General features: G+C 51.9%; 1 protein-coding gene across 4 annotated transcripts in view; it reads right to left on the reverse strand.

The window, feature by feature from the left end:
• Positions 1 to 214: 214 nt before the first annotated feature.
• The window catches only part of TFCP2L1 (transcription factor CP2 like 1), a 68,646-nt gene continuing 42,075 nt past the window's right edge, over positions 215 to 26,785 (reverse strand). For 2 of the 4 annotated variants that reach the window (XM_027562745.1, XM_027562729.1), the window contains 9 exons: positions 23,258 to 23,368; positions 20,714 to 20,805; positions 18,731 to 18,779; positions 18,549 to 18,642; positions 16,397 to 16,487; positions 15,414 to 15,517; positions 13,030 to 13,172; positions 8,538 to 8,589; positions 215 to 7,481 (listed from right to left, as the gene is read on the reverse strand). In XM_027562745.1, the coding sequence (XP_027418546.1) occupies positions 7,435 to 7,481; positions 8,538 to 8,589; positions 13,030 to 13,172; positions 15,414 to 15,517; positions 16,397 to 16,487; positions 18,549 to 18,642; positions 18,731 to 18,779; positions 20,714 to 20,805; positions 23,258 to 23,368 (783 nt within the window). In that variant the 3' untranslated portion in view covers positions 215 to 7,434. Of the gene's footprint in view, positions 7,482 to 8,537; positions 8,590 to 13,029; positions 13,197 to 15,413; positions 15,518 to 16,396; positions 16,488 to 18,548; positions 18,643 to 18,730; positions 18,780 to 20,713; positions 20,806 to 23,257; positions 23,369 to 26,785 lie in introns of all 4 variants that reach the window. The other 2 variants (XM_027562737.1, XM_027562720.1) reach the window with 1 other exon arrangement.

Genomic DNA, 26,785 nt, shown 5'->3' on the forward strand with positions numbered 1-26,785 from the left:
CCCTGTAAAGTCAGCCACTTACAAGAGGACAAAGACTGTATGACTCCACTTATAAGAGGCCCCCAGAGAAGTCACATTCATAGAGACATAAAATAGAACGGTGGGTACCAGGGGCTGGAGGAGCTGTTGTTTAATGCTGAAGATGGTAAATTTCCTGTCACAAATATTTTACAACTGAAAAATATTTAAAGGCCAGAGGTCTGAGCCACACAGGTTTCTTACAAATGAGTTTTATTTGCATTCTGACCCAAGCACGGAACCTACACAGAGATCTCTTATCTTCACAATGGTACAGTAACAAGTGCAAATATGCTTTATTTCAGGTACAAAAACGTGGCAGTGTGACAACTTTTGCTTTGATGCCCACTCCCCCCTACAACCCCTCCCAATGTCATGCCCACCTGACCCATCAGATAGCCACACCGCCCCAACTGAGATGCCTACCACCTTAAGAGAAGAGTCACCCCATCTGGAGAAAAGTGACAAAGTGACATTTCTAAAAAAGAAATCACTTTCTATACAGGAGCATTGGTAAGCACAGTAACCAAGGTGTTGCCCAGCAAGGGGAAGGCTGGTGGGAGGCACAAAACAATGACCTTCTCTTCTGCCCCACTCCTTACACCCCCCAACCCACCACAGGGCACAGAGCCCAGGGATGATGTCATCAGGAGAGTGAGCATCCCCTTTCAGGGATGAAAGGACTCGCCCGTGCATCTGGGACAAGAGTGCGCGAGGTCTAGATGCAGGATCGGGACCCTGGCTCAGCCCATCGATAGTCAAAGGACCCAGGCCCCTATCTGATTTCTCAGTCTTGATTTCCTCAACTAGAAATCAGCCTTCGGGGCCTCAGAGCTATGAGGAGGCTCAAATGGGACAATGGCAAAGCACGAAGCCCAAAGTCTGGCTCAGGCGAGGCCAGTCAGCATCATCAGCGGTTGGTGCTAACGGAGGGCTGGCTGCAGTGTCTGGCCATCTTCACTGGAAGCAAAGGAGCTGGGGCCCAGAATGGGCAGCCAAGCCACAGGGAGACGGGACCGCCCCAACATGAGGCTGCCTATGGGCCGGCTTCTCCCAGGGGCAGAAGTGAGCACTGGGCCCAGGGAACCCTTGCAGAGGGCAGGGAAATCCTCCCCATCACCAAGCTGACATAAGCCAGTCCCTCTGTCGGGGGAAGAGCTGCAGACATGTGGAGGGGGGCTTTGGGGGACCCCAGAGCAGCTTAGAGGTCCTCAAGGTGCCAGTAGAGGTGGAGGTCAGGCTGCACCTCCTGGGGTGGTAAAGTCCCAGTGACCTAAGTCAAGAGACCGCCACCCACCAGGGCCTGGAGCCGGTGCTGTATTCTCCCCACATCCGGCTCTCGGACACAACCTCCCGCACCCTGCCCTGTGACCAAAGGCCCAGCAAGTCTCCAAGAAGTGGACAGCAGGAGGGAAGGGGCAAGAGCAAAGGACTATGATTCCTGAGCAGCTGGGGCAAAGACTGTCTGGGGGAGGGGGCACATGACTAACAGGCGGCGTGGGGGTCTGGTTTCAAAGACTGCTTGGCTGAATGATCCTCTTGCTTCAAAGCTCCAAACAAAATATTTTTTATTATTTTTAAAAGCCCTTATTTTCAAGGATATTATTCAACATCATGTAGGGGGCATATAGAGTAACAGAGGTCTAGCTCAGCAGTGGGCAATGTTTTTCTGTGAAGGCTGGATGAGACCTATTTTTGACTTTAAGGGCTTCAAGGAGGCAAATAAGAGAAAATGAGTTTCCATGTTTCAGATGATGAAATTCAAACTATAATAACTGAGTACAGGTTTTGGCAATACAAACGGGAGTGGAATGGCGGAAGGGAGGACAGGATGACATTTCACTTCATTGAGTTCAGTGTTCCCTGTTATCAAACAGACTACAAAATGCAGCAAGAAGCTGCATTTGGCTCGCAGTTGGCCTGTCCCTGATGAGCAGGTGTAGGGTGATCGTGAAGGAGGTGGAGTGATGGGTACCAGGACTAATTATATTGGTCTGTCTTTCAAGAAGGATTGAAAATTTTTCACGATAAAAGGCTTCCTGGTGCCTGCTAGCCCTCTGCAGGCCACCACCCCTCACCCCATCCCTGTCTGGGGCTCCACAGGATGAAGGCAGGGACAGGCTCACACACTCCCTCCTGGGACAGGCTGGCCTGGCTGCCCAAACAGCCAGGTGTCTCAGCCCATGACTAAGCAGTTCTGGCCCCTCCCTGCCTCACCCTGCCAGTTGTCCTGGAGAGAACAGCAAAGCTACCTCTTAGAGATACTTCTTGGGGATGCTGCCACTAGAAAGTCCCTACATGGCCAGGTGAGGACCACACCCTCAGAACTCAGTCATTCCCCGCAGGAGCAGAAGGGAGGAAAGCCCAGCCTTTGCAAGGTGCTCTGGGGAGCTGGGCAGAGGCTGCATGGAGTTCTCAGGTTCGCCTTGGGGAAGGAGGTGGGGGTGGCTTGTCTTGTACTGCACTGCTCTGCCCCACAGAGTGGAGGGAAGGGGGCCAGAAGGTGATCAGAGAGGATGCACAAATACTTCCTACTACTGCCTGGCCTGACTGACGACGTCACACACAGAATACGCAACCCAAGGGGACACAGGGAACGTGAGGTGGCTGCAAGTAAGACCAAGTCCAAGGGCCTTGCTTTTGAGGTCCTGGTTAGATGTCAGCTCCCAGCATTGCTCTGCTCCCTAGGGCAGGACTGAGGATGGGCCTTTCCCCATAATTAGGGCTACAGTCCCCTAATTAGTTTTATCAAGAGTCTGAACCAGGAGCATCACGTAAGGTCTAAAGGAAGCAGCAGTCATCATTCTGTCTAGGTGAGCTGAAGACACTCAGGGCTGCCCTCCTCATGCCAGATACAGGGGCACAGGAGGGGATTCATGTGCATCCATGAACATGCACACACACAGGCATGCACACATGCATGTCTGTAACGTAGACATAAAGCCAGCCAACAAGGAATCCAGCTTCAGGCTGCAGGGAACAGCTGGTGGCCACTCTTAAGGGCATGGATAGAATCAAGTCACCCCGGCTGCAAGCTAGGCTGGATTCCTAAAGACATGGCTAAGATGCAGTGTCTCACATCGAAATGCACGCAACCTCAGAGCGTGTACCAGTCCAAGCAGAAGCACTGAGGTGCTGTGTACCACTAGGAAGCACGCATGTACACGCCACCCACCCACAGTGCAACTCTGATGGAGGGAAAAAAAGGAATGCTCCCCTCAGACACACTCATGCCTGAGTCATTCACAGCCCCAGAAGCCTCCTGAGAGGAGGTGAGACCCAGAGAGGCAGAAAAAGCACACCAAGTGAGGGCCTAGGAGCCCAGGACTCCTGGCTCTTGGTCACTTGCTTTTCCATCTTCTCTGAGCTGCTGGGGGCGGCCTCCCTCTGCTCCACTGACAACAGCAAAAGAAGCTCTTCCATTTTTCTCATTAATTCGTTAATGATTTTCAGACCTTAACTCATGCAGGCCAGCCCCTGAGGCCGGTCTGGACTTGGAAACTTGTGACGCATTGCTCAGGCAGCTCCACTCTGCTCCTGGGAAAGTCCCTCTAGGTTCATGGTTCTTCCCAAGAAGCCCAAGGTGGCCGGGGAAGGAGGTCACCAGGACAGCATCTGACCTTTGCTTAGTACCTTACACTGAGATTTCCAACTCCATGCCCATCCTGCTCTTTCCAAAGGACTACAATCCCTTCCCCATTCCAAAGCCCATATTTTTATTATAAAGGGGAGACTCGGTAACCAGGAAAAGGTTTATCACAACCCTGCAGACAATTGCCCAGCAAAGAAATGCAATGGACTGAGAAAAAGCACTCCACTGTAGGTTTCTGGTTCAAGACAGTGGCTCTGGTGCACGGTACGTCTTCTGTCCCTTGGGGGATCCCTTTTAAAATTTGTTGCTGCCAAGGAGCAGCCACAGCTCAGAATACGTGGGGGTGGAGGGGACTGTTCTGGGAGGGGTCACCCTGTCCAGCAGGCCCAGACGCTGGACTCAGAGCACACAGGAAAGACAGTGGACAGGAGTGAAAAGGCCACAGCTTTGCTGTACTTTAATAAAATGGAAAAAAAAAAAAAGACGCAAAATCCAAACACCTGCAGCTAGCTCCTCTGACCCCTGTGGAAGCAACAAACTGCTGAATTGGGCAGCTAAAACATTTTGGTACCAAATGACTGTGTATTCTTCTTTGGTATTTATTATCTTCTACTTCTGTGTAAGCTACAAGACTGAACTATAACCATTAGAAGGTAAGCAGAGCTGATGCAGTGTGCATTCCAGATGAAAGACTCCACCTACAGCAAACTGAAGGTCACAGATCTTGACTGGACCCTTATTTTGAATGAAGGAATAAAAATAAAATATTAGCCTACCACATTTTTAGAATTAAGATTTTAGCCTGTCATCACTTGGCCTGGGAAGTGGCATCTCTTGGGTCTAGTGAACTGTAGACATCTCAAAATGCCAGAAGTCACAAGACCAATAATCTAGTTCTGGTTCTGGGGGACCTTGGGCAAGTTTTTCTACTTCTGTGTGACTTGGTTTCCTCAAAACAGAAAATGATTGATCCTGACCTTTCCCTAGGACCGATGTGTGGAGCCATGCATCAGAAAGGCTGTAGATCATCAGAGTGATGTCACCCAGTACTGTTGAAACAGGGAAAGGGGGAGACAGAAAAAAAAAGAAGAGAAAGCCATTTGTAAAACTGGTGGAGCCAAACATGGGCTGGAAAAAAAAAAAAAAAAAAAAAAGGTGAGCATCCTAATGACAGTCCCATGTCGCAGAGAAAAAGATCCAGTAAGAATTAGGGGCCATGATCAAGGGTATAAAGACAATTCTATGGGGACCCCAATAGTGTTTTCAACATTGGTGCTGGGACAGCTGACTATCTACATGCAAAAGAATGAAGTTGGACCCATACTTCACATCATAAATACAAATTAATTCAAAATTAATCAAAGACTACTGGACAGCTAAAACTATAAAAATTGTTGGAAGAAAACATAAATCTTCTTGACCCTGGATTAGGCAATAGTTTCTTAGGTATGACATCAAAAGTACAAGAAAAATGGTATCTTAGAGATCATCAACATTAAAAACCTTCGTCCTTCAAAGGACATCATAAGAAAGTGAAGACAACCCCCAGAAGTGGCGAACAGTTTGACACTTCATATATCTGATAGAGGGCCTACATCTAAACTCTACACACTCCTACAACTCAATAATAAAAAGACAAATAAGCCAACTGCAAATAGGCAAAGGATATGAATATACATTTCTCCAAAGAAGATGGCCAGTAAGCACATGAAAAAATACTCAACATCATTAGCCATCAGGGAGATGCAAACTGAAACTCCAATGAGACACCACTTCTATCATCAAAATGACATTGGGATGCTATCATCAGAATGCCAGATACTAGCAAGTGTTGGTGAGGATGGAGGAAAACTGGAACCCTCATACACTGCTGATGGGAATGTCAAATGATGCAGCTGCTTTGGAAAACAGTCTGGCAGTTCCTCAAAAAGTTAAACATGGAGTTACTAAATGACCCAGCAATTCCAGTCATATGTATATTCCTAAAAGAAAACACACCAAACTGTGTACAAATACTTCATAGCAGCATTATTCACAATAGCCCCAAGACAGAAACAACTCAAATATCCATCAAGTGATGGATGGATAAACAAAGGCAGTCCATCCATGGAGTGAAATATTATTAAGCTATAAAAAGACCAAAGTACTGATACGTGTTCAATATGGATGACCCTAGAAAACACTATGCTAAGTGAAAAAAAAAGGACCACGAAAGACCACATATTGTATGATTCCATATACATGATATGTCTTGGGTGATGAAAATGTTCTAAAATTGATTGTGGCGATTCTGTGAATTGACTAAAAAAATCACAGAACTGTACACTATAAAGAGGTAAACTGTATAGTATGTGAATTATATCTCAAGAAGGCTGTTACATGCTCCCCATCCCCCCACCCCCAAAATGGGAAGGGAATGAGAAGCCTGTCCTTACAGAGCAGTAGATCATACCTGTGGTCCAAGCATTATTATTACCAGAGCTCCTTTCACTCTCAGAAATGCCCTGGTTTTAATGACAAATCTATATTATTACCCTATCACTATGTGATATCAGGCAGGTGGCTTTGCCCCTCTAGGCTTCAGTTTCTCTGTCTCTAAAACAAGGTCTACTCAGTTATGATCATCTCTATATTCCCCCAAAGCATGCTATTCCCCAAAAGCTCCACTTGAAAGGCTGTCAGATCCTGCTCAGCTGGTCACAGTGCTCACCATGCTTTGTTAGATGAACCTACATTAGCAATATAGATCACAGGGTCCCAAGAGACAGGCACTAATTCCTGGTTATCTAAGAAAGGTGATCCAACCATTCTAATGCAGGAGAAATGCCCAAACACAGCCTCTACAAATGAAAAGAAACCTTCAAAGGGGAGCCTGCCCAGAAGATACAACATCCCTAGGGAGCTTGGGAAGGTTGGTGGTCTTCTCTAAATGGGATTTGGTGAGTCCATCCAAGAGGACTGGGCATCAGGAGAGTCATGGTCATGTGATCCTACAACAGGATGTTCACTTCCTAGTCCTCCTCTATTCAAGACTGCTTAGGAAATAAACTTACACCCAAAAAAAACCCAAGAGGAATCATTTGGTTCTCTTCCCTTTTATACTCATGAGAATATGCCTAAAAATAGTCTTTTCAGCCTCGTCCTCTCCTCCCCAAGGGCCTTAGAACCAGGTGTGTGTGGCTCCGTAGTGTCTACCCCAGCAATGGAGAAATGCAAGGCCCCCTCTGGGCTGTGAGCAGCAGCAGACACTTAGAATCAAGGTCGATGTGAAAAGAAGCAGAAGGCACAGGTCAACCCAACACCCATCAAGCCTATCCAGGAACAGGAAGGACAGATGCTCACCAGGATCACCAAGATGGGAAACCGACACGGAGACAGGACAGTCTCAAACCACCCCCACGTAGTCAGCCGCCCGGGGACCCAACCAGTTAGCAGAGAAGAGGGTGAAGGCCTGTGTTAGAGGCAGAGCCTTCTCTGAGGCAGGAGAATGGGCGGAAGGAGCCGGCACAGGTGGCACCCGGGTACCTGGTGAACTAGCCTCCAACCAGGGGAGCAAGAGGTTTCAGAGCAGATGGCCCCTGTTGGCCTTTTCAGATGGAAGGACTGGGAAAAAGAACAGGAAACTGTCCCAAAGCTGGGGGCTAAGAGGAGGGGAGAGAGGAGCTGCTGGCTTTCTGCCCTCCAGACCCGCAGCCTCCACGGGTCTGTGGCTTTCACGGGCTGGGCCAGGTCCCTCCTCGCCACAGCTTCCAGGGGTGTGATATCTACAGCCAAGGGGGTCCGTGGGGCTGGGGGTGGGAAGCAGCCGCCCACTCTGCATCTGCTCAGAGGCCGCATTTCAGGATGACGTGGTAGCCGTCGTTGCTCTCGGCTGCAAGAGACAAACACTGAGGTGTTAAGGGAAGAAAGGCAGGCGTGACGGTTTCTGGGAGCCATGGGATTGGGGTCCAGCAGATGCTCTGCATGGATGCTGGCAGAGGCCACCAAAATAAGACTGCACAGAACAAAGATAACAGCAGAGATCCCAATGCACACCTTCTCAGCTGCCTTGGTGAGCTTCTTTTTAATAGTGGGCTTTCTGCCACAGCCCAACACCCAAGGACTAAAGGGCCTGTGGGTAAGGAGGCCGTGGGTTTGATGGCTGCCCGGGTCTCTGAAGGCACTTGGTGGCTGGATCGAGAGAACAAGGGGAGGAGACTGTCCTTGTCACGGTCCAGGGTCTATGGCCCAGTGAGGGGCTTTCATTCCTGTATAATTCCACACTCATCTGCCCCAGCCCTCTGGGGTTGGGGGGAGGGGCGTCATAGCTGGTCTCCCCTTTCTCCTGGTAGAGGAGTTCCTTCTCAGACCCCTTCCTCGGGTGGGCCCTTCATGTCCCCCCCACCTCCACACACAGCCCCAGGTTCCCATTCCAGGGGGCCTGGAAGCTCAAGTGCTACTGTGCTCCACGCCTGCTCCTCCTGGAGACCCCACACTTTTTTTTTTTTTTTTGGACATGCAGCATGTGGGCTCTTCGTTCCCTGACTCTGACCCTCTGACCAGGGATTGAACCTATGCCCCCTGCATTGGAGGCGCAGAGTCTTAGCCACTGGATCATCAGGCAAGTCCCAGACTCATACTTTAGAGCAACTCAAATGTGTCTTACTTCTCCTCGGCACTGGGTTCATGCAGCACACAGTGAATGGCCAAGATTTCACTTTCACAGTGACCTTGGGGCTCACCTCTCCAGTTCACACATTTCCGAGGCTGAGTTTCCCGGTAACTGTGTGTTTCTTTTCCCCGGAGGATGTTTCCAAGTGACACTCACTCAAGGGCTCCCCATCCCAGCCCCACTCACTGGCCTGCTCTCCCCTCACCCAGTTAACCCAGGGGGTGAAGCCAATATCCTTTAATTAAATAAGAGAGGGCAGGGAGGAGCAGGTTTTACCTTTTAAGGTACTGAGGATGAAACAGGATTCATCTTGGAAATTCTGCACCATCTGAAAGGCAAAAGAGAGACCATGTCACTTCAGCAACGAGTTCAGAGAATGAAAAGCCTCAGTGACGCAGAGCCCAGCCACTCACAACCATCAGAAACGAGAGGAGCCGCATTGACACACACACAGGAAGACAGTTATGTCTTACTTTCACGGAGGAAATATGATGCAGAGTCAATGGACAGAGCAATTACAGTTGTTTGCTTTTTTTAATTTATTTGGCTGCGTGGGGTCTTACTTGCAGCATGCAGGATCTTTTTTAGTTGCGGCATGCAAACTCTTGCCTGTGGCATGTGGGATCTAGTTCCCTGATCAGGGATTGAACCCGGACCCCCCACGCTGGGAGTACAGAGTCTTAGCCATCGGACCACCAGGGGAAGTCCTGCAATTACAGTTCTGAGTAACAAAAGACTGAATGTAAAGGACAGAAGAACCCTGGAAGGGAATTAAAATGTCAACATTTCATACAAGACTCCATTGTTACTGATTTTCTTTCATTTTTGAGTTTTCTGAGTGATGGGGTCTTCCAATCCCTCTACAGGACACATTATAGGAGCAGATGTGTGTAAAACAGCACCAGATAAAAAACTAAAGTGCTTTACACAGGGAACTACATTCAATATCTTATAATAACCTACAATGGAAAGACTCTGAAAAAGAGTATCTATTAATGTATGGAGGCTCAGCTGGTACAGAACCTGCCCACCAATGCAGGACACACAAGAGATGAGGATTTGATCCCTGAATCAGGAAGATCCTTTGGAGAAGGAAATACAACGTACTCTAGTATTCTTGCCTGGAAAATTCCATGGACAAAAGAGACTGGCAGGCTACAGTCCATGGGGTTGCAAAGAGTCGGACACGACTGAGCGCACACGTGTACACACACACACACATACACACACAGATGTATAACTGAAATCACTGTGCTGTATACCTGAGACTAACAATATCGTGTGTTCAGTTCCCTGTGGCAGGAACCGAATAACGATTCACCAGCCCCCTCTCTCTGGAACTTTAATTAATAGCCCAGTGACCTTGGACAAGAAAACTTCCTGTCTCCAGGCCCTGTCTGTCAAACGAGGCTGTAAATATATATATAACCAGGATGCAGAGCAATAGGAGCTGGCATCCTCTCTGGGGGGGCATCTATCGAGACAGCTGCTTTCTAGGACTGTCCACAGGAGCCAGCACAGAGGACCCCACATCTCTCTCCTATAGACGGGTGCCCCAGCCAACCTCCTGCACACACACACACACACAGCACACCTAAGGATGTTGAGAACAGCACCGTGTGTATGAGTGAAAGCTAGAAACAGCCCCCTGTCCCTCAATAGTAGAAGCAGCAGCAACTGTGACCTGATCACACCCGGGCACTCAGCAGGGCCCGCAACCCCCAGCAACACTCCTCAAAGTACATGAACCACAAACTGTAAGTCCTGAAGAATACACTCCTATTCCACTTATATGAAGTTTTATTGTTTTTTAATATAAATTTATTTTAATTGGAGGTTAATTACTTTACAATATTGTATTGGTTTTGCCATACATCAACATGAATCCACCACAGGTATACACGTGTTCCCCATCCTGAACCCCGCTTCCTCCTCCCTCCCCTGTACCATCCCTCTGGGTCGTCTCAGTGCACCAGCCCCAAGCATCCAGTATCGTGCATCGAACCTGGACTGGCGACTTGTTTCATATATGATATTATACATGTTTCAATGCCATTCTCCCAAATTTGAAATTAATATATTGAGGAAGAACCAGGGAATACAAAATTCAGACCAGTATGTGGAGGGGAATGTGGAATTACTTCACAAAGGGGCTTCCAACAACACTGCACTAACCTGAGTGCAGGTATTGAGTATTTCAAGCTCTACAAATGAGCTTCCTATACTCTAAACATGTATGCTATATTTCACAATACATATTTAAAGAATATGAAAAATACACATACCTACCTAAACACACCACAACACACACACTGGCCCACAGGACAGCAAAACCCGTTTACCAATTAAAAAGTGCAACCTACATTTTATTGCCTGCTCTGGCTGATGGCCCCAAATCCTGCACATCCATCTACCTGTCGACCCCTGCCCCTCCCCCAGGCCTAATGACGCGTGAAGTACATTTACGCTATGCTGCCGGCCGGTTCCTTCGGGGACTCTTGGCAGCCCCACCACTGGAGCATGCCAAACCTGACGCAGGGCCCACACGGGCTTAATCAGTAACTGCCTTGTTTAATGAAGTGCCCTTGCACCCCAGGGGCCGGCTGTGCGACTGGCCGGGCTGCCTCCAGTGCTCCGGGCAATTAAGAACCAAAGGTTTCCAATTGATTCGAGGTTAAGAGGCAAGGGGACTTCGGAGGAATTAGAGTCACCTACTTAGCGGAGGTGGTGTTGAGTTCTATTCTCTGCTTCACTGGCTTAACTGCCTGCTCCAGCGGGGCATGGGGCAGGCTGGGGAAGGAACCCCCTTAAGGGCCTGGCTAAATTGCAAGGGTTCCATGAATTCTTGGCTTTTGTCTTCACGACAGAAATGCGTTGTGAATGCGTTGTGAGATCAGACCACTGCCTGATGCTCAGGGCGCTTTAACCTTCCTGGCTATTCTAAAGTATGCGCTCAGGCCAGTAGCTCTGGGCTTCGTGTGCTTTATCTATGAAATGAGGGCTGAAGAACAGCCACCCTAGATTTGAATGTGACAATGTGAAAGCAATTCTGAGCTGATGACAAAAATAACAAGTTACAGATCAAGTCCCTTGTTCAAATGGATCCTGGGTGTGTGTTTTAAAAACCCATACCTACACACACTTTGGCAAGTGACAGACACACACAGACACAAAATTATCCTCCCTGATCACATCAAATCTAATCTAAACTCTTCAAGGAAAAGAGAGAGGGGAAGAAAAGGGCCTTTCATGCTTGCCTTCTTCTGGTTTATGCTGCCTGATTTCTTACACAAATTGTGAATTACTTTCTAATTAAAAAGGAAGGAAAATACCACCTTGTCCACTCCCAGGATGAAACTCCCATGAAACAGGGGACTCAGGACTCCTGTGTAGGGAGCTCCGGCAGTCATGATGACAACATTAGTAATGCTACTGATGATAATGACAGTTTATGCAGATCCTTAAAAACCTTATACGTTATATGTTATCAAATTTAAAGCTCTCTCTCCAACACTTTTTGCCCCCCAAAACAAATGCTTAGCTAATTTAGCATCTCCTGGTACCTGCCACTGTTTCTTCTTTTATCCTTACTACAACCTGCTCTTTGGGTAGAATTATCCCCATTTTGGAGACATGGAAACTGAGGCTCAAAGACATTACATAGATTTGCCCAAGGTCACCTGGCTATGAGGAGCCAGTCTAGGTGGAGACTTCAGCTCGATTCCAAAGCACACCTTCTCCCTGCCTCCCCTACCACCATTCCTGGACTGTTTCCTTCATCACTCTCAGTAGGTTGCCCGTTAGTGGGTGGAGGGTCTGCTGCAGGCTGGGCTGGGGTTCCTTCTGCCACTGCTCCCATTAGCACAGCTCTGTGCAGAGGCCTCATTTCAGGAGTGGTCAGAGAGCCTGCCGTCTCAAAGCTCGAACTCTGCTGCTCTGGGCCACCTGTGTTTCTACCACAGCCTGAGCTCTTATGAGCTGTCCACCCTGGGGCCATTATGCAACCTCTCTGTGCCGGCTTCCTATCTGTGAAATGGGCTCATGACAGCACCTGCCTCACAGGGAGGCTGGCAGGACTAAATGAGTCACTTAGAAGACTGCACAAACATCGTGAGCACTGCCGAAATGCTAACACTCATCATCAACATTATTACTAAGAGAAAGGGTCCAGCATAGGACAAACTCAAAAGCTTCTATTCTACAACATGCAGGAATGCTAAACCGCATCAGCAAACCCGTTTGATGACCCCCGCTGGAACCAGCCGTGGAATCTGATCTCTCTGGCGCACCGTCACAGCTGGGCTGTGTTCTGAACCTGTGTCCTCTCTCAGGGGCTGCCTGTGCCCTGCAGAGGCTTGTGTGGCCAGGGACAGACCCTGGAAGGCTGCGGCAGGCACCTTCACCGCTCAGCACAGGACGCTTCTGTTACCTAAGAGCCAGGTCATCTTATCAACCCAGCCCATCTCACATCCCCCAAGGCTGCCGTCCGCGCCGATGAGCACCTGCGTCCTCACTGCCCTGCCTGGCAGGGTCCTGAAGCAGCGGTGCAGGGCACCTGGTGGGGGCAGGACATAGGGTGGAGGGGAGACAGCTATGCCAAGCCTGGTCCTGGCCTCAGACCCCTCTCTCAGACCCTACTGCTGAGAGCAGGTGGCAGGTGGATGAACCCCATCTTCAGGCTAAATTCACCCCCAAGTCCTGCTGGGCTGTTTCTTGCTCCTGCCCAGAGCCCCAGGTCGGTTCCGCGGGGTGGGGCCATAGCGCTTACCTCGTTGCTGACCACCACGTGGATGCCTGTGGGGCCCTGGCGGTACACCCGGTGGATGTGCTGTGGCGAGATGCTGTACAGGTTGGCGATCTTCTCGATCAGCTCCAAGGTGGTCAGCTCCTCCAGGAAGATGGCGTGGTACACTGGAGGGCGGAGGACAGGTCCTTCTATAGAACAAGCATCTGCTTTCAAAGCAGCCCACCTACCAATTCTCCCCCGCACCCCCTCGAACCAAGAACTAGCCCAGATGGACTCTGGGATCTGGCCGTACTGGGGGCACCTCTGGAAGCCACAAGGCCCCTGCGTGGTCCAGCGCCAGGTGAAAAGATGCCAAACTATGTTCTTTATCCTGTTTCAGTCTCTCCTGGGGAATTCGTGTAAAATGGAGAATCCTTGGATCCACCCTGGACCCCAAGATTCCTGTCTCGTTTGGGGATGGAGGCTGGAAGAGGAACAGCTGGCTAAAACCTGCATCTTTTAGAGATTTCCAGTGATTCTGAGGTGTGGCCTGCTGTGTACCCTACCATGGGCAGGTGGAGGAAATCCCGTGTCTGCGTTCTTCCCCTTCCATTGGTTAAAGGGGTTACTGGATGGCTCCAAGAGGGGCCAAGAGTGAGACTCAAGGATAACTGCTACCTGACAGCAGAAGAGAGAGGGGCTGGCCCTTGCCCTCCTCCACAGCACAAACAATACCCAGCTGGAGCACTGTGACCCAAAAGGGTGAAAGAGGTGGCACCAGGAATGTCATCAGACAGTTGGGATAACAGTGACCATGAGGCTAGTAGCAAAACCCAAACCAGTTAGGGAGGAGCAAACCCCATGGGTGATGGGGGGAAGAGGGGCAGACCTCAAGTCTCAGGGACCTCAAGTCCCTCAAAAACTAAAACACAACTGGATTAAACAAGAGATGCCCAAGCTCCTCCCTCAACTAAAGGAAGAAACCCTCGGCTCAACAAATCTGATTGGCAGCTCCATATACTAAAAGGGCATGGACACGCACGTGCACACACACAGTGGCTCCCTTTGAGGGAAGTTACAGAAGCCACAGGGTTCCAGCCACACACAGACTCGCCTTCCCAGGATTTCACACGCTGTTCACAGAATGTGGTCACTGGGTAATGTTCCTTCCTGAACTAACCAGGTAAGAATCCCAGAATCTCTGTTCCAAGATTCCTTTTTTATAACAGAATTCTCATTGTACTTTTCCCCCACACCCCAACTTTTCAGAGCTAGTTCCACTTTTTCTTATTTTACTCCTCAAACAAATTGGACTGCGGGCATCAAAGAACCAGAGGGATTCCAGTTTAGCCCTGTGGGTGTAACCTTTCATCTCTGGCCTTTCCTGCTGCTGGAGGAATGTGGAGGTGACCAGCACTGCTCTAAACAGCAGACAGTCAGCCACCCACTACTCAGAACTCCTCTCATCTTGTTTCTCGAGTGAGGTAACAAGAGGCCTTCGAGTGGGTCAGCCTAAGCTCAAATCCCGAAGCTGCCACCCCCGAGAAGCCAGACCTCGGCCCTTTCCAGACCTCTGAGCCTTGGGGTGTGGGCTGGGGCGCCTGCCTGCTTTTTCCACATGCACAAGAAACCGTGAGACTCAGGCTCTGTCCTTCCCAGACTGACTGCAGGCGGAGGGCTGGACTCTTGCACACATGTCCTGAGGCCTGGACACCAGCTGCCAGGGGCCGGATATTTGGATCCTGTCTCTGCCACTCAACACTGGCCTCTCAGGGCAGCCTCTGTGCCTCAGTTTCCCCCATAGCAAACCCTGAGTGGTCCCTGTCTCTTGGGGTGTTGGGTCCCTTGCTGATCTGGAGGGGCACATGGCAGAGAGGGGTTGGGGGAGGGGGGCTCTCACTGCAGACAGTGCAGAGTTCAGACCACACGGGTGGAGCCAGGCAGGTTGTCAGACTCAGTACTTAAAGATGCTCAGAAACAAGGTGCTGAAAACTGCTAGCCCCAAAGAACCATGTGCCCCAGAGGTGGTCTAAGACTCTCTTGGGCACTAGCCAAACCAAATGGGAAAGCCTCACCCAGCTGCGGGAACACAGGAGGACACACTCCTGGGAATACACTTGTCAGGTGGCATTTGTCACCAGCCAGGGAGCCAGAAAGCCCGACTCCCAGTTCTCCCCTGAGTAGCTTGGTGACTTCGGGGGCCACGTCTCCTCTCCAGGCCTGTTTCCCCAGATGGGACATTGGTAAATGGGACAAGACCGTCTCAGAGATGATCTCCACCTTATACATTTCAATCCCAGGATGAAGCACAGCAGAACCCCTCCTGCATGCAAGGCAGATCAGGGGAGACACTCTCAGCCAGAGGACTCTCCCTGTTGCTTTGCTGCCCTCTCACCAGCCCAGGGGAGGGGCTCCCCACAACTCACCACACAGGTTGGGGTCCCCACTGCCGTCCCGCTTCTGCTGCAGGGGCACGCGGCTCTGCTCCAGCTCCTGGCAGACGTAAATGGTCATCTTCGGCCTCACGTTCCTGGCAGGAGGAAAGGAAGTTAAGGAGCAGGTGTGGGGGACCGAGCTCTGTTGTTCCAGAATGTTCCAGAACACAGGGTGGAAAGAACAGTAGAAGGGACTTAGAGGGAAGAAAGAAGGTTGTGGGGATACAGAGTGCCTTCCTCCTCTGAGGAAGGAGCTGTCAGGGAGAGAATCCCATCCAGGTGAGCCCTGACAGCTTCGAGCAGACTTGCTAGATGAAGACCCGGGGATGGGCGAACCTCCCAACCCCCACCCAGGACCTGCAACTTGCCCAGAGTGGACTCTGCCCGTAGCACCAATCTGAAGATACGAGGTTCTTCAGGGTGATAATCAGAGCAAATGCATTCTTCGGCTTACTCTGAGCTCACTGCATCCTCACACATCTGTGGGGAAGCCAGGACCACTGTTCCGCATTGTACAGATGAGGAAATTGAGGTTCACGGGGGTTAAGGGCTTGGCCCAGTTGCCAAGTTCCTAAGAGGCAGATATGGGATTCAAACCCAGACATACCCTCTCACTCTCAAAGCGGTGCTGTCCATGTATGACTATTTAGATCACTCCATCTGCATCTGCCCCCCACCCCCTGCACTGGGAGGATGGGGCAGGCATCTTAGAACCCACAGCCAAGAGGCAGAGACTCAGAGACCAAGGCCCACATCAAGCCAAGAAGAGGGAAGGAAAGAGTGGGCCTCCAGGCAGGGTGGGTTGCAACCCAGGGCATCTCACCCTCTCTGGCCCCTATCCCACTCCTAGCACCTCCTCCTGCACTCACCCCCAGAGGAGCCCAGATCCCACCAGTTAGCCCACCAGGTGTCCAAGGGGCTGAGAAATGCAGGCCACCAGCCATACCGTGCCTCCAGTGGGAACTAACACCTACCTGCCTTTAATGGCATTGAAGAGCCGGATCCCGTCTGCAGGGCCACAGATCTGGACCAAGTCATCTCGGGACATCTTGAGCAGGTCAGCACCTGGGCAGGTAAATGGGGCTGGCTTGTTACATGGTGACTGAGACCTGAGGCTGTTACATGGCCGCCTCCCCAGGTACCTGCCAACTCGGGGCAGGGAAGAGCTAGCCTTCGCCTCAGGAGGCATGGGCATCCCACACAGAGAAATGGCAAAAGCTAAACAACATCAGATCATAGCCCAGGAGGTGTCAGAACTCGACAACGGGGTTCACAAACTCAGCAGAACTGACAGGCATTTGCTGGTTAGTCATCCTCTCTACCTGGGCCTGACTCTCCCTCCGGGCCTTTTATTAGCATCACTGTCCATGATGTATCTTATCAGCACGTGGCACTGATCATGTGTGTACCTGCCTGTAGGCAGAAACTCATGGCTCTCTGGAGGCTGCCGGGGAGCCTGGGCACCCAGACACCCATGCACCTAGCACCCAGATCAAGAGGTAGGACATTCCCACCAGCTCACGTGCCCCTCATGCCAGCTACTACCCCTCTCCCCACCTCTGGGAAACTGCTGTCCTGATTTCTTACACACAGAGGAGTTTCACTCAGTTTTCCATTCACATGGCACTTATGTGAATGGAATTGGAAACTGCGCCTTTCTAAGTCTGACTCTCCCTCCAAGTTTCATTTAAGGCTCATCTGCATTGCATGCAGTATAAATCATTCATGCCCACTTTTAGAGAGTACTCATGACATGAATAAACCACAATGCCTGTACCCTCTCTCTGCTGATGGGAATCGTGGGTGCTCCCAGTTTGGGGTGATCATAATGGGTGGACATGGTCCTTTCCTCAAAGACCGAACAGCCCCCAACAGCCCTGAGCTCACGTGGACTCTCCAAGGTACAAGGATGACATCAGCCTTCTGCTAAAACCTGGCCAACAGCCACGTGGCCCAGAGTTACAGCATCTACCCACTTTTCCTGCCGCAGTTAGGTACAGTTTGGGGTATACTTCTGCAGTCACACTGGCTCCCCTTTCATAGGAAATAAAAGCCATACCCTAACACTGTTGCACCAAGGTCCCTGGGCACCTCTCTCTCTGACCTCACCTCCTGTCTGACCCACTCAACCCCATCATCTGGGCCCTCGTCTCTGTGGCCACACCAGACAGGCCCCAACCTTACACTTGCTCTCTGCTTGGAAAGCTCATCACCCCCAACACACACACACCCACTTGACTCACACTCCTTCCAGGATTTCCTCAAAGATACCTCCTCAATGAGGTCTACACTACACCTTGCTTAAGGTGGAGGCGCTCTGCCTCCCTCCCAGTCTTCCAAGTTCCTCCTCCAAGCCTGCCCATCACAGAAGGGTCACAGTGCATTGAGATGGGCAGTTTACACCTCTGCGCCAACTCAGAGCTGCCCGAGGCTGGAGTCCCTGCCTGACTGCTCTCATCCCGTCCACCCCCAGCACAAAGGATGTGCTAAGAAGAACTGAGCTCAAAGATGACTGTTGGGGTGCTGTTTCCCTTCTGCTACCACAGATGTCTTTGGTGGCCACTCCTCTAGTTCCAGCCAACACTGACTCCCTGTCACTCTGGACTGCCAGGGGGCAAGGTTCATGGCTCAGCTTCCCTGTCCCCCACTACCCCCAGCTCAGAGCTGCTGTCTGATGGGCTCATCAGCAAGGGCTTGAAAAGCCTTTACAGAAGGAAGAGCCAGCTTTCCCTTCTCACCTTGGCTGCACCACCACCACCTCCCACATTGCTTACCTAGAGACAGCGTGATGAGCAGCATTTGGGAGGAAGAGGCCAGGAGGCTTGCTGAGTACACTCTGGCCTTCTTGGCTAAGGGGCCTCTCCAGGAGGCACAGAGCCCACCCCGCAGGCAAGGAGCAGCTTGAAAAGGTTCCCAGATGGCCCTCCCTTAAAGCCACGAGCAGGTGGACACCCCAGGGGCAGGCCCGCCCATTGAGCCCTGGGCCCAGGGCCAGCACACGTGAGTGACCACATGCCTCTATGTCCCCAGGACAGACCACAGCCCCTGGGTGCCCAGGGTGCCCAGAGCACGTGCTGAGTGTTCTGAGATCCCGGTAGATTCTGTGAACCATTCAGAGATGCTCACCCGAGAAGCTGGCGAAGAGCCGGCAGAACTGGGAGAATCTGTTGCGGTGGAGCCACTGCTGGGCGTCCTGCATGGAGGCCGAGGGGAGCAGGTGCTGCAGGCAGAGAGGACAGGCCTTGAGGGGGCGCTCACTCACCCATGTGGGAACAGGTAGCCAGCGCCCCACCACAGCAGTCACTTACGTCACTGCCCACAGGCAGGGCCTCCACCGGGTGGGTTGGGGAGCTGTTGCTGCAAAGGAAGAGGAGAGGTGGTGAGCAGCCAGGATGCTTCTTGCTGGCTTGCCCTTCACGTCCCTCAGCTCTGGGGCTCGCGGGAAACAAAATGGGTCCTCGAGAAAAATACAAGCAGGAGCCCTGCTCCATCCCTGGAAATTCTTAACAAAGCCTCTGGTGTGGACAAGGGTTCTGATGAGCTACACACCCCCATCCCTCCTCTAAGGATCCGGGTTTGTTCTGGGCAGATTTCATGGTCCCCACCCCGAGCCCCAGTCAGTGGGAAGTGCAGGCTGACAGAGGAGACTGGGCCTCGAGCCTCACAGGGACTTGGTGTGAAGATGGCAAAGGGCCAACCACACCCAGGAGAGGGCAGAGGAATCCCTGGGGAACCATTCTGCAGCAACAGCACCCACAGTTTGGCATCCATCGGGAGAAAATCTTTCTCATGGCTTTCCCCCAAAGGGAGACAGAAACCTGAACACCTGGGCTTTTAAGCCAAGAGAAAGACAGTCAGAGATGACCCTCCCAGATGGACGGTGGTAATACTACAATGTGAGTGGACCTGGTGTCACTGACCTGTCCACTTAAATTTGTTCAAACGATAAAATTTACATTATGTATGTAAGTGTGTATGTGTGTGTGTGCGTATACTAAGTTGCTTCGTTGCTTCAGTCACGTCCAACTCTGCGACCCTATGGACTGTAGCCCTGCAGGGGATCAAACCCACGTCTCTTACGTCTCCTGCACTGGCAGGCAGGTTCTTTACCACTAGCACCACCTGGAAGGCCCGCTGTAACAATAAGGAAAAAAGAAAAGACCTTTGCAGCAAGGATTCCTAGGGCAGTTATCAGTGACTATAGATGCAGGTCATCTGGGTCTGGGGGTACCAGGACTCTACATATATGCCCCTGACCGAGTGTGGAATTCATACTCCCCTGGAAGTAGGGAAACTGAGGCTGCAGGAAGTGAAGGAATCTGCCCCCAGAAAGGTGCAGAGTTAAGAATCTGCCTGCAGTGCAGGAGACCGGCTTCGATCCCTGGGTTGGGAAGATCCCCTGAAGAAGGGCATGGCAACCCACTTCAGTATTCCAGCCTGGAGAATCCCATGGACAGAGGAGCCTGGTGGGCTATAGCCCACGGGGTCACAAAAAGTCGGGCATGACTGAGTGACTAATACTTTCATTTTTTTTCACTGCCTGAATAAAATACAGCAGCCCTTCCTTGTGCCCCCTTCTCGGTAAGGACTGTCCTTACCTAGTAAATCAAGTTCTTGTCTGGCTTGCCCATCAGTAAAGTTCTCTGCCAAGGAGGGGCTCCAAACAACCCGCATGTTCTACACGCGCCTGTTAAACCCGTCTGTCATCCTCCCTGACCCCACCAATAGGAGGGCAGTGTCCTCACAGTGACACCACAGGATAGGAGGGACAGCTGCCTGCTGGCCCCTGCACATCTGTCACCTTGGAATCAGCACGGCCTGGGCCTTGGCAGAGCCGGTGACCAGAGGTGGGTCGCTTCTGTGCTGTGGGTCCGGATACCCAGAGGGGTGGGGAAGATCCTGAGCTGAGCCCCTCTGCCCAGTGACCATGCACAAGGGCTGCAGCAAGATCTAAGAAGCCCCTCCAGCCACTACGGGGTCCAGATGTCCACCTCCTAAGGCCCCAGCTGTCTAGGAGGTGGCCCAGGAGCTCGTGGGCTGGCCCACCTTAACTTGGGGAGGGAGTGGGTGCTGGGTGCTTAGTTACTCCACCAGTCGGCCTTTCTAGAAGTGTAATCAAGCACGAAAACCTGTACACATGATGCTAAAAATGGTCGTGAACACCAGTCAACTGCCCTGAAACCCAATTGATGCTGGGCTACAAGAGCAGTGAAGACACAGAGAGGAAGCTGAGGAATGAGTCTGCACCTGTGGTCACTTTAGAGCTCTCAAAGGAGAGAGGGTGCACATACCCTTCACCGAGGCCGAAGCTGCTTGGTGAGCCGTTGTAGCTTGGGGATGAGGCACTATTCACCTGGTAAACCACATCAGGCCATGGGGAGCACTGTGGGGAGAGAGCACAGGGTGGCAGTGGTCCCCGAGGACCCAGACCTGCAGATGAGATGAGCCCAGCTTCCCTAGCCCTCCCACTCAGTGTAAAATCACAATCTTTCAACACCCAACCCACACTGACCTGGTACCCAGGGATGGGCGGGGTGCTCAGACCACACGGAAGAAATCAGATAGAGCCAAGAAGAGACCTCGTCATCAGTAGGTCATCCCCAGGGCAAGCAAAGCATGACACATGTCTGTCAGAGCTTCCGAGCAGCCAAAGCAAAGAGGGAAACCTCATCAGTGCAGGACAGGCCGAGTGCCCACAGGCAGGTCTTCCCCACGCAGACAAATGGGTGTAGATGCAAGAAACAGGGAGCACTGGGCCACTTCCAAAAGAAAATCATCGACGAAGCTCCGTATTACTAATAGCATCTCCTGATGGGCCTCAGATGACAGGGACAGGCACCTCCACACTGGCTTGTAGCAGCCTGTCCCCAGCACAATTCCATGGGTGTTTATAACATCTGAGGCATCCTGCTCAACCCAGGAGTCGAGGGAGACACAGCAACACAAATGACGTGACCCCTGAATGCCCGGAACTTCTTGTGTTGAAGCCTAAATGAACATGTAGGAGTCCCCCGAAGCAAGCCTAGACATGTGGGTGCTGCCTGGGGGTTGGGGGACCAAGCATTCACCACTTCCTTTTTCTGCGATGGCCCTGCTCTGGACACGGTCAGATGGAAGCATTCCTGAGACTTACGATCACCCACCTGACCACAGGGTGGGTCAATATTTAACTCTGTTCTGAGTGAGGGCTGGAATGTGTTGGTGCCAAATCCTGGAGCCCTTGGGGGTAGGAAAACTGATGAGCTGACAAGAGGGGAGCCGGTAGTTCCTAAAGTTACAGATTGGGTAGGGATTTCAATACCTGGTTGGGGAGAGGGGCTGGGACATAGCCTGGAGCACCTAGGGGACCTGTCCTCCAGTAGGGAAGTCAGGGGAGAGGCAGGCACCAGAGGCTGAGGCCCAGGTTGGAAGGAGAGGTGGCCACAGGCAGGACTGGGGAGCAGGGAGGGTCCTCAGCATATGTCACCAGCATATACCAAGCCCGGGAAGAGCTAAGTGTCCAAGTGCTGCCCCACACCATGTATTTCTGGCTCTGACCAGCTTCCAGGGGCAGGGCTCCTCCTGTGCCCGGGCTCTCAGCCACCGTCAGCCTCAATCCAATGAAAGGCCAGTGTGCATCTGTCTGCAAAATTAGTGTCCCTGCTCTCCTTTTGCAAATACTCCTCTGCAGATGGCTTGTGTGTGTCTCTCTCTCACACCCACACACATATCCTCACATACATGCACAGCTCCTCAGACAGGACCTAGTCACTGGTCTCTGAGCCACCCTGTGTTTGGACCTCACCCTTCACACAGACTTAACCCCACCATGGTCAGCACTGGACCTCAGGCATCCATGGAGGGCCTCCCGAGTAAGTCAGAATATTCACACAACACCTATTAGCTGGCCTGATCACAGGGCACAGTGGGGAAGAGTTATTAAAATCAAAAACAGAGCCCAGTAAATGCGGCAGCAGCAGCAGGAAGGGCCCATGACAACAGGAAAAGGAGCCTTCGATAGGGAGCATCTCAGACGGACCCTGGATGGAAGGACAGAGCAGGCTGGTGTCAGCACCTGGGTTATGAGGAAAGCACCCCAATATCCATCCCAACAGCCAGAGAATGTTACCCCCTTGAACCCAGCAACCCCCTCTCTGAGAATAGAAGCTGCAGACATTCTTTCCTTGTGGAGAACTTCACATGAGCAAGGTGTTCACAGCGCCCTGTGTGAAACAGCAGGAGCCTGAGAACAGTCCAGCGTCCGCCAGCAGCTGTCCACACAGAGAAGGCTATAGAGCTGGATGAAGCACTGGAAAGCTCTTTATGAACAGATAAGAAATGCCAGGAAATAGAGACAGTCAACCTTAGAACAGTGACTGTGTGTGTGTGTGTGTGTGTGTGTGTGTGTGTGTACTGTTGGGGAAAAAAGCACGCATGGGGCAAACTTGTTTGAATTGGTTTCCTTCGCAGAGAATGTGGGGCCCGATACAGAAGGACCCAGGGTCACCTACCGCCCTGGGGAAGAGAAACCGAGGCTGGATAGTGCTGGGAGAGATATTTTCTGATGGAGATTCTTATATCTTTTGAATTTGGACCACATGAATAAATTACCTATTAAAAAAAAAAACACCTAATTTTGAAATGTGCCTGGTGAAATGCGCCAACAGCAGCCGAGAGTTAGAAGGTATTTGTAAAACGTGTCCCTGGACACCAGGCCTCAGACGCCAGCAGTTCCAGACACGGGAACACACCAGGACTGAACAGCACTCTCAGAAGCACTCACCCCAAATGGGCACTTTTCCAAGGATCCGGCTGACAGCCCCCCTGCCACCCGCAGGAGGAGGCCCCCGGCTCACCTCTGAGAGGATGGTAGTCTCGTAGGATGGCTGGTACTTCTCCTTCTCTTGGGCTGTTCTTTTCTCCATCTTTTCCCGGTCGGTCTTCTGCTTCCGGTCGGCTCCCTTTGGCTGTAAGTGCAGAGCACAGGGGTCCAATGAGCTCAAAGCTGGCAGAGGCAGCTGTCTGGGGGAGATCCAGAGCTGAGGGGCGGCCCCTAAGGCTGGCACACTCCCCCCTCACCCCAAGCAGGGTCTCGCAGACAGGAAAGACTGTCTCTCACCTCCCAGGCATCCACACATGGTCCTCCTGCCTGGAACCCTTGCCCATCCCAAGGGAGCTCAGAGCCCCTCCTGGTCCTTCAGAGACTCTTACGGGGTCTGCTCAGCTTCTCTGGCAGGCATGCTTGGGGCAGAGCTTTACCAGTGGCCACTTGCTAATGGAAAGGACCTCTCAGGAGCCTTCTTTGGGTTCCCCATGGAGAGAGACAGGAAGCGGACAAACTAGTAACTGTTAGCCAGGGCTCCATCTACACTCGCGGTCCACCTCTAAGGCCTCCTTGGCCCTAACGTTTAGGACTCCAGGCACATTCCCAGCTTACAATCTGCCTGCAGGGTAACATCCATCCTGACATGGCCTGTCTTGGGCGCCCAGAGCACCTGAGGAATTCACAGGTATCCAGGCCTCACAGGTACTACTATCAGCCTCATTTACAGATTAAGGAGACAGAAGGTCCAGTGACCCATTGAGACCAGAGAGGAACCACCATGGAACCCAGCCACCATGCTGGCTCCAGCAGGCACAGCTGATGGGGACCATTTGGACCACTAAGACTATCCCCTCCCGAGTTCACAGTCTGGTGGGTGGGGTCAGATATCAAGACTCCAAAGGGCCCTGAACTGAGTGTTTTACTCTGTACAGGGCAGACCACACGAGGTGGGCAGTTAGGGAAGAAAATCCACCCTTCCGCTCCATGGTGCCTTTGGGATCATCCTGGTGGGCACTTTCCTCAGGCTGCAGCTGCTGACTCCCAACTCAGGGGGCATTAGGAAATAGCCTTTGGGAGGACACCCAGGCTGGAGGGAGGAAGCTTTGCTGGGGGTCCTATGGGGACATGAACGACAGATCTGGTGTCCAGTGGGAGATCCAGGCGTGCGGCAGCTGGACCCCCATCATCTGGTTTCCCTGCTCCACCTCCATCCTGTCCCAGAAAGGAGGCCCTTCCTCCTGGCCCAGAAGTATTACTGGCAGAACAAGGCTGAGCCTGCCTGTGGGGGACACCACTCAGCCCCAGGGAGACCCCTGCAAGGAGTTGGCAGGAAAGGGAGAGTCCTAAGACATCCCCACAGAGCCCCAGGGCAGCACCAAGAAGCCAGGGGCTTCCTAGTAACCAGGGTGACCTGAGATAGGAGAGTTATGGACAGATTGGCAGGGCTCTGCCTGGCCCTGGTGCACACCTATCTCGACTGCTCCTGTGGGTGGGTGGCCAGGCCACCTCAGGCATTCTGAGGAGCTCATTTCAGGTGACAGGGCTTCCCTGGCGGCTCAGATGGTAAAGAATCTGCCTGAAATCCAGGAGACCCAGGTAGGATCCCTGGGTCAGGAAGATTCCCTGGAGAAAGGAATGGCTTCCCACTCCAGCATTCTTGCTTGGAGAATTCCATGGACAGAGGAGCCTGGTGGGCTATGGTCCATGGGGTCGCAAAGAGTCAGACACAGACGACGGAGCGACTAACACTTTTGCTTTCACTTTCATTTTGGGTGACAGATGCTCCTTCCCTCTTGCAGGAGATGCCAAAGCAGCTTCCAGCTCAATTCCCCCAATAAGGCCTGGTGTGGTGTTGAGGAGCCAGGTAGAGGCCTCATTTCTGAGTGTCCGCCTTGAGGTGTAAGAGGGGGAGCTGTCAGGGGCCATGGGGAGAACTGAGCATCCCTGGCACAGACTGCTCCTCCCTCCTACTGCCTGGCCCAGGGCCTGATCCCAGGGCATCACACTGGATGCACCCCCACCTGAGGGCAGAAGATGGCTGGTGGGATGTGGTCTGCACACAACCAAGAGAGGATGGGACTGCAGGACAGGCAGAGACCACCACTGTGCAGCCTCAGAGCTGTCCAGGGGGAGCTGGAATCAAGAACCCAAGACCAGAGGCACTGGTAAACAGGATCTGCAGACTAATGCTCTCCAAAGATGGCCCCGTCCTAATTCCCAGAGCCTGGGAGAATGTTACCTTAGGGCACAAGAGGGCAAGGTTGCAAATGGAATCAGGATTGCCAAGAGTGAGAGACTAAAATAGGAAGGTGAGCCTGGATCATCCCAGTGGGCCCAGTGTAATCATGGAGGCTTAAAGTGTGTGTTGCGGGGAGCATGGAGGGATTGGGGTAGTGCTGGCTTTGAGGATGGAGGAGGGGCCATGGGCCAAGGAAAGCAGATGTCTCTAGAAGCTGGAGATGCCAAGGAAAGAGATTCTCCCCTAGGGCCTCCAGAAAGGAATTTAATCTTCCTGACGCCTGACCCTAGCCCAGTGAAACCCATTTCAGACTTCAGCATTAGAAGATAATGTAGTATTAAGCCACTCAACTTTGGTGATTTTTTTTTTTTTTTTTTTACATCAGGAGGGAGATATAAACATGGGGGAGAAATGTAACTTCCTTCAGAGGCCAGATTCAAGTCTTCATCATGCTGAAATAGGTTTCTGGAGGTGCCACCACTCTGGCAGCAGAGACAAACTCACCTCCACCAACACATACAGCCTGGCCAAGGCCTCAGAACCCTTTGCCCATAGCCCTCAGACGGCCAGACACTATCAGTGGGGATGAAGCTGGCTGCCCAGCTGTGTGGTCACCTAAGTGCAGACACAGCAGCTTCAGGGCCTTCCTGTCCAGTTGGGAAACAGGCCAGATGAGCACTCTGCCACCAGGCTGATGGTTCTACCTGTGGGCGCTTATTTCCACATCTATCCCTAGCTCAGAAACAGCAACACTGACCCAGCTTCTTCTGGGACAGGCCCTCATTTTTACAGCCTCTCCCTCTGGAATCTCCAGCTCCAGCAGCTGGAACTCTGTCAATAAGTCCCCAGGTCCTGATTGCGAAAGACCAGAAGGAGAGGGAAAGGCACCGGGCTGGTCCTCAGGCACCTGCTGGGATTCCCCAGGAAAGCGGGCAGGTCCCATCTGCTGGCAGCGGTCCTGCTCAGGGCTGGTGCACCCACCAGAGTGACGTGGACTCTGCTGTCACCCCCTCCCCCCAGGGCCACCTTGAGCTGCACCACTGGCAGTCATTTTTAGGAAATAATCTGTCCAGAGAGATGGGATGAGAAACAATGACAGGCAACTGCAGAGGGTGAGGCAAGAAAGGAAAAGGGAGGCGGTACCAGGAGGCCATAGCAGAGGGACAAGGGTCTTGGGGCCCTAAAGAACAGCATCCACTGGGATTAACACATACACAGTAACATGTGTAAAACAGATAACCAACAAGGACCCACTGTACAGCACAGGGCACTATATGAAATATTCTGTAATAAGCTGTAATGGAAAAGAATTGATACATA

Source organism: Bos indicus x Bos taurus, chromosome 2, assembly GCF_003369695.1.
Source record: "Bos indicus x Bos taurus breed Angus x Brahman F1 hybrid chromosome 2, Bos_hybrid_MaternalHap_v2.0, whole genome shotgun sequence".
NCBI lineage: Eukaryota > Metazoa > Chordata > Mammalia > Artiodactyla > Bovidae > Bos > Bos indicus x Bos taurus.